The 8,182-nt window shown below is 41.2% G+C and overlaps 1 protein-coding gene and 1 long non-coding RNA gene across 2 annotated transcripts; both read left to right on the top strand.

The window, feature by feature from the left end:
* Nucleotides 1–633: 633 nt before the first annotated feature.
* Nucleotides 634–2,955, top strand: LOC147637018 (uncharacterized). The gene is made up of 5 exons (XM_086800626.1): nt 634–902; nt 994–1,352; nt 1,431–2,170; nt 2,267–2,490; nt 2,569–2,955. Exons 1-3 carry the CDS (start codon nt 717–719, stop codon nt 1,585–1,587), a joined length of 702 nt encoding a protein of 233 aa, XP_086656752.1. The 5' UTR covers nt 634–716; the 3' UTR covers nt 1,588–2,170; nt 2,267–2,490; nt 2,569–2,955.
* Nucleotides 2,956–3,207: 252 nt separating this feature from the next.
* Nucleotides 3,208–4,364, top strand: LOC147637017 (uncharacterized). The gene is made up of 2 exons (XR_015266311.1): nt 3,208–3,883; nt 3,979–4,364. It is a non-coding gene; the product is annotated as an uncharacterized LOC147637017 (long non-coding RNA).
* The last annotated feature ends 3,818 nt before the right edge of the window (nt 4,365–8,182 follow it).

The raw sequence follows: 8,182 nt of genomic DNA, 5'->3' as shown, positions 1-8,182 counted from the left end.
TGCACGTGAACAGTCTGTGCAGAGACAGGATACACGCAGACATACACGCGTTTCTACACGCGACCTGCGAAATTTTTTTTTGAAAGCGACCGACCTCCGACAATGTGTCCTTATAAAAGGCCCACTGTCGCCCCTGTCAGAATCGTTCACCAGATGGCAACCAGAGAAGGAGAAGGATGGAAACAAACCCATAAAAGAAAGAGACAATAGCATAAACAAATCTGAGGAAAGAGACAAGGCAAAGGACAAACTGACTCACCTCTGAAAAAGTGAGTCTTCTTTTTGGTCGGTTTCCTTCACCCGTGTGTGCTCCTTGTCTGCTCCTTGCACTTAGGTTTAGTGCTCTGTTGGAAGAGGCAAAAACGAAGGAGAGCAGATCTATTTTTTGAAAATGTTTATTTGGGAAAGGCGGGTTATTTTTAGTTTGAACAGGTCGTCGCGTGTAGAAACGTGTGTATTTTTGCGTTTATGATAAATCAGCCGCATTTATACACGCGATTTTTAGGATCTAGCCGCGTTCATACACGTAATTTTTAGGATGTAGCCGCGTTGATACACGCGATTTTCAGGATGTTGCCGCGTTAATACATGCAATTTTTAGGATGTAGCCGCGTTAATACACGCGATTTTTAGGATGTAGCCGCATTAATACACGCGATTTTTATACTTTCATTAAAAAGAGAATATGATTTTGTGTTTTCTGGTTTGTACATAGGATGTCATCAACCTCCTCAAGCAGTTCTGGTGAAGATGAGACAATGCGTCATCGTAATCGCGATGTGTGGGTGGGACAACGGATCAAGTGTATGTGTAATCGATGTCAAGGATGCATTGTACGAGCACGTCGAATTACCTTAAATCACATCTCCATGTATGGAGAATGGAATCAAACAGGTTTAGAGGTGAGTAGATGTAAATTGATAGTATTCAAATGACTCATGGTATCCAAATTAAATTAATGGAGTTGTAATATATATACTCTAATTGAAGTAGGATGCAGTACCACACCCTAACATGGTGCCCTACGCGCGGCGAGAGCACGTAAAGCGTCGACGAGATGATGCTGGAGCTTCGGGATCTATTGTCAGAGATGAGTGGGAAAGGGATGACAATAGCCTTGCACCCCACGAAGTTGTGGAAGAGGAAGTGTTTGATGATATGGTGCGGAATCTTTTTAAGGATGATCCCAAAGGTATGGACGACGATGATATGGAACAAGAACATCTTTACAAGGCTTCATCGACACCGGTTTTTGAAGGGCGCACATTCTCTATTTTACGTGCTTCACTTGAACTACTCAATATACAAACAGTTTATGGATGGAGCAATGCAAGTCTTGACACATTATTGAAGTAAGCATTCTAACTTGCAAATTTGAATTAGTGGTTTAAGATTTAGGGTTTAGGACTAATTGATGATATTGGATGCAGGCTATTATCAAACATGCTTCCAAAGGAAAATAGACTACCCACCTCAAGAGACATAGCGAGGCGCTATGTGACATCTCTTGGAGAATTGGATTATGATCGCATACATGCATGCGTCAATGATTGCATTCTCTTTCGTCGGACGCATAAGGAGGCTTGACATTGTCCCACTTGTGGTGAAGCAAGGTATAGAACAGATGTGAAGAGTTTTGATGTACCTCGTAAAGTCTTGCGACACTTTCCTATAATTCCTCGCATCAAACACATGTTCAAGTGCAAATCCATAGCAGAGCTCATGTCATGGCATTCCTCACATCGATCGGCGGATGATGGCATGTGGAGAATTTCCGCAGACACTCCTGCTTGGAAGCATATTGAAGATGAGTGGCCCAGCTTTAAAACAGAGCCCAGAAACTTGAGACTTGGCCTAGGTATGGATGGAGTGAATCCATTTGGTTTCAAAAGCACCGCATACAACGTGTGGCCAGTTGTGTTGGTGAATTACAACCTTCCACCATCAATGGCGATCAAGAAGGGACATCTTATGTTATCCCTTCTAATTCCAGGGAAACATAAAGTCAAGCATACGGATGTTTATCTCGAACCGTTGATTGATGAGTTGGAGGAACTATGGAGAGGTGTTGCAGTGGACATTAGTAGGCCTCCCTCCTCTCGACACTTCGACTTAAAAGCAGTATTGATGTGGACAATGCATGACTTTCCAGGATACAACGATTGTTCTGGTAAGAATTCTAATTACCTCCCTACTCTAATACTATTGGCTATATTAATTATAAATATTGACTTTATTATTCTAACTTTTATTTATATTTTAACAGGTTTGAAAACATCGGGTAAACATGCATGCCCTGTTTGTGGCCCTTCGTTAGTACATGAGTATGCTGACGATTTGTGTAAGACCAGATCATCATCGATTTCTCCCCTCAGATCATCCTAAATATGTTGCTAGTAAGAAAAACATTCCTCCACAAACACTTCGTGCAAAAGATTGGAAGCGTATTTGGGAGTCTACAAATATTCTTCCTCCAGATGGCATGAACAGGTATAGTAATGTTTTTCAATCTTGTTTTGTGTAGTCTCTAATTGGATTAAAGGTCACATAGAGCAATCCCTTGTGTAGGTACTCCATTTTTTTTCGGCTACCATATTGGACCCATCTTAAGATCAACCATCTTCTTGATCCCATGCACATCTTCAAGAATGTGGGATCTGGTATTTGGGAACATGTTATTGGTGAACGAGACAATGTTAGCATACGGGAGGACTTGCGGGTCACAGGACGTATGCATCAAGCTTGGCCACGAGAGGAGGCTGGGCACGTTCGTCTTCCGCCTGCACCATGGATTATATCAAAGAAAGAGGAGAAGCAAGTAAAGCAGGCCATCACCACTTTGCGTACTCCCACTGGTGCATGAGATCATTGAAGGGAGCCTTTACAACCACTAAGAAAAGAGGCGTTGAGCAACTATATGGGTTGAAGTCCCACGATTGGCACAAGATGCTCCAAGTAAGTGTTTTCCAAGTCTTGTACATTGAAATTAAATTTTGTAATGCCATAAACCATACATACATGTGCTCTTATGTGCGCAGTTCATACTACCTACTAGCATCGACCATTGTGCAAATAAGAGTTTGAAAAAATGTATTTATAAGATGGGCGAGCTTGTGAGGTATGTAAAACCCATGTCAGATCACCTTTCATTATACCTCACAAAATGAACATGCATGAGGTATAACGTACTATTTATTTATTTTTCAGATATGTTAGTTCCAAAGCAATTGATCCAGCCCACGGATGATGCGCGTGTTATGGCAGTGGAGGTGGTTTGTTTGGTAGAGGAGACTTTTTCGCGAACCATTCTCACAAGTTAACTACATCTCATTGTGCATTTAGTGGACAAAATTGCTTTATGTGGCACTGTGTATGCACGTTGGATGTTCTTCCTAGAGCGCTTCATGAAGACCTTAAAAGACTTTGTGAGGCAAAGTGCAAGGTCTGAAGGAAGCATGGCCGAGGGTTGGTTGATACAAGAGTCTCTTGTATATATTTCAAAATTTCTTGGTCAGGTGGACAGCTCTTTGCCACGACTATGGAGCAATGAAGAGGACTTGAGGATGACCTCTATTGTGCCTCAAGGAAAAGGACAAAGTAAAGTAATTGACAGAACATTGATTGATGATCTCAATTTCACTCGCATCCTTAATAGTGATGTGATGAGCAGATGGGTTACAAGATATGAGGATGCAAAGACAAAAAGGCAAGCAGAAAGAGCTCTCTTTTGGAGGCAACACGGCTCTCGTAAGGCGTACCCTAAGCATCTAGCAACACTTCCGAATGATATCCATGTTGATTGGTTGCATGAGGAAATGGAGAGAGCAGAGAGCGACGAGGGGCTGCATATCACGGCGGAAGAATGGGAGTATGCATGTTAAAGGTACATAGAACTAATGTTTTGCATTAGTTGTAAGTGATTTGCTTTTAATATTTATTCACATTGCTTACACAAATATTGCTTTTATTTTGGTCCAGTGCACTATGTTCAATGCTATATGGTGTGAAGGCAAGCATTTTCGAACACAAAGAATTGATGAAAAGAGAAATACACAAGATTACGGTGTCATTAGTAGCTTTGAGGGAGCTAATGGAAAAATGGATGATTATTGTGGCACAATCCAAGACATATTTAGGCTTGACTTTCGTCGCTTCTTTGTGTATGTTTTGGATGTCAAATGGCAAATGAACGTGGTGGAAAAACGGCCTAATGCAACGATAAAACGCCATGCAAGGGGCTATGTAACTATTGACTCTACAAAGTTTTGGCAAACAAAGAAAGATAGGCTCGTATTGCCTCAACAATGTGAGCAGGTATGCATTTTTTTACTAATGTGTTTCATGGTCGAGAAATTTCCACTCTATATCCTTTTTCAATTCAGGACATATAGTTTCAATCATTGCAATCGCCCTCTTACATGCCCTACAGTCAACAATATAAAGAATGACTTACAATCAACAATTAGGAAGCAAGAAGGAAACGATATAAAGTATAATGACTTACAATTTAGATTGTCCATGCATTCCGAGAAGGCTATTCATAAAATTGTCTAGCATTTCACCACATTAATTAAACAAGCAGACCAGAGCCCTCTGAAATTGAAAAAGTAAACAAAAAATATAAGAAACTGAACATAGGCAACTAATAACTTAAATTTCATCAACAACTTAAAATCCAAAGAAAATACATACTTCTCTACATATGGCATCACAAAAAAGCAAGCACCTAGACTAACTCCCTGGAAATAAGGAGCAAGGTCCTCTTTATACCTCGATGGGTCAATCAGGATAGTTGATACCAAAGGATCACAAATATATACTTGTTTGCTTTGCCTAGTCTGGCAAAAGCTCTTTCAACAATACCCTGTACATTGAATTAAAAACATTAGGAAAGGGAAAAAGAAATCAAAATAAGAAAGCATTTAAAAAAAAAGGCAAGAGTAAGCACAATATTGTCATTGATCTCTCTATTCTTTTCAACGAGCATATAAACATCTGTTGGAGCGATATGGAGGTACTCCTCCTGCTCGGCACTGTACGAGACATTGCATATGATCTGACCAAGAACCGCCTTAAGTCTGTCATTATTCTCTCCCTCCAACTTCAGAAGGTTTTTTGCTAATTCATCCCTAACAACATTCTCTCCTAATACTGTCTCCTTTCCCTTTAGATCCGCCCCCTATACAAGACTCTTCAGCCCTTGTGGACCTGGTGTTGTCACCTCTTCAATAACCACCTTGTCAGCAGCCCTGTTCCTCTTCAAAGCAAGAGGAATGGAGATGATTTCTATTGCCTTCCTATCCGTGAATGGTAGAAGTCGCATGAACTTATTATCATATCTATACCTAACTCTGCTTACTAATGTCGTGTCCTTGTCCATTAGTGTGACCCTCCTGCCATGGGCAGCACAAATGTTACTATCATTTAATAAGTCTATAAGGAAGTCCTTGCATGACTCTTGAAGATATGCGAGGGTGCTACTTTGCCATTTAAAGTAACCTTTCCACTTTAGTCTGTCACTAATGGATCTGACAATCCTCAAGAAAGGAGCTTTGCGGATGAGAAGATTGACAGCCACCTACGCCTTCCTTATCTCCGCAAACATTTTAATTTGCCTCTGCAAAGTGACCCTGGCCTTTTAAATATTCTTGCTGGTGCTGGGTTTTTGACATCAAGAAGCACATGTTCACTTGCGACATCCTTTGGAATTTCGTTTGGAAGATCTGGAACTGGAACTAGACTCTCCTGATGGTTTGTTTCGTGCGTGCCATTGTAGTACTAGAAAAGAGAAGGTAAATTAATTAGCCAAAAGTCACATGACCACCATCCACCGCGCGATAAGGTGAATCCAAATATGGACCTCGGGGGGGTCACTCACAAAAAAATGTGAATATCACGTGCGTTCAACAGAAGCATAATTTTAATTTATGAAACTTACAGAAATATATTTACATAAGGGTATGATTTAAAATGTTTTTAAAAAAATTTACAGATTCATAAAGAAAAGGGGATATTATATAGAATAAAAAATTCACAAATAAGGGATTTAAAATATAGGCCTTGAACGCACACGATAGGGATATTTTACATATAGTGACCCCCCCGAGATATGGACCAACGTTAATTTTGCACGGTGAACGAAACAAGCCCAACCTCATTCTCTGGCTTGACCATCGTTGTCTTTCCAACACGGACGACTGAGTCAATAACTCCGCCATCAGTAGAAGAGGTTTCGAGACAATTTTCATGTGATAATACTTTAGCTTGTATCAAAAAAATTCACCCAACCATCCACGGAGCGATATGTCGATTCGAAAACATGGAGAATGGCCATATCGCAGCGTGAATGAAATCAGCAAAAGAAAAGGAGAAGAGAGAACTTATCAATAAAATTCACCCAACCGTCCATGGAGCGATATGTCGATTCGAAAACATGGAGAATGGCCATATTGCGCCGTGAACACAATCAGTGAAAGAAAAGGGGAAGAGAGAGAAAAACTTATAGGCCGCTTGAAACAAGGGCTAGGATGGATGGATTTAGCGAGCCGCATGAGCAAAGCATGGAGAAACGCAATGAAAAAAAGCATGGAAAAGAAAATATTCCTCCTTTTTATAGAGCAAAATGCAATCATGACGTCGACTGCGTCAGCCCTACACGTGGTAATTCATGAATCGACGATGACATAAGCCTTACCACACATGGCGTTCGATCCTCAATCATGTGACGTCAGCCTTATTATTTGACCTATATAAAGATGGTGTGAGTTTTTTTTCTGCTTTTCTCACTGCGCTCAAAATATTCTCGCCTTCCATACCGTCCAACGGTGTGAGTCGGCTTTTTCCACGGCCCATACCGTCCACGGTGGGATAGCTGCATTCGTGCTCCGTTGCTTTCCCCTTATTATTGCATGGTGAACGGTTTCTACCCGGATCAGAGCAGTGATGGATGTTAAGAGTTCTCACTTGTACAATGTTGCAGATGATGTGGATGATTTATTGCTGGAGGAGATTAAGGAGAGCCAACGCCATAGAGCATCTCTTTGATCTGTTGAGGAGGGCTGGGCAGGAGAAATCCCTTTCCCATGTAGAGCCTGGTTCAACGTTCCTTTCAATCTGGAGGAGATTATCAATTACATGGCAAGAACATCCCTAGAGGGAGAGTGGACGGAGTATTGCAGGTTGGTTGCGGAGGGAACGTCTCGGATGGGTCCATTACGTATGTCCACATGTCAAGCTTTGTAGTCACCTTGTCTCAGAATTCAAGCATGTCGAAGAGGTGGGACACTTACTCGTATGATCAACGTATCAAGATTTGTGTTGACATGTGCCCAGTGCATGGCAGGAAATGCAGGTTGCTAGAATCACTTTAGGTTTGTTGCCTCTCTTTCTTCATATGTTGATAAGGAGGATTACATAAAAGAGGAGCTCAAAGGAAGGACTGATAAATCAGGACAGTCCTTTATTTCAAGTGCTCAGTCTCTGCAGAAGAAGAGGTCCTGGACCTTGTGTTCGAGAAGGAGGAGGAACTCCTCAGCCCAAATTTTGATGTGGTAGAGTTTAAGGCCTCCACCAAACGTCATCCGTCCATGGGGAGTGAGTGACATCCAATTTTGTCATCCCTAGGCTACCGTCCTTCCTAATTAATGGGAAGTATTACCTCCTCCTCTCCCACATTCAAAGACTCTATAATTTTAGGGAGGATTAGTGTCTTGGTATAATACCAGGCGGTTGTGAAGCTGCATCCGGTGTTCTCGATGTAGAGAATGAGCATAAGGATGAATTTCTTGCATTGGACACAGAAGTGACAAAAAACTTCTTACAGGCCCCAGAAGCAATGTCCTTGTGCTTTAAAAAAGCCAAGAAGAATGAAGCTTCTCTTCCTTTTCTTCAGAGGAAGAATTTCAAGCCCTTTAGCGCAGGATATGGGTATTTCTGAGTTTGGCAGCAAGGAACCTGTTCCCGAACTTGACCAAGAAAATGAAGAGGGCTCCATCAACCTTTGGGATGCAGCCAAGTTGGAGGAGGATGAGAACCAGAAGGTAAATTATTATATAAATTAATTATTTCTTTAGTTTATCTGGTTTAATTCTTATTGCTTCAGTCTATTTGAATTATTTCTTACTTTAGTTTGTTCCCTCCTAGTTCTTTGTCAATGCAGATAGAGCTTGACGACGTCGATGGA

This window comes from Cibotium barometz, chromosome 7, assembly GCF_041138505.1.
Source record: "Cibotium barometz isolate CiBa-2024 chromosome 7, ASM4113850v1, whole genome shotgun sequence".
NCBI classification, from domain to species: Eukaryota; Viridiplantae; Streptophyta; class Polypodiopsida; order Cyatheales; family Cibotiaceae; genus Cibotium; species Cibotium barometz.
Note: the sequence above shows the minus strand (reverse complement) of the source record. Positions and strands in the feature narration are given on the sequence as shown.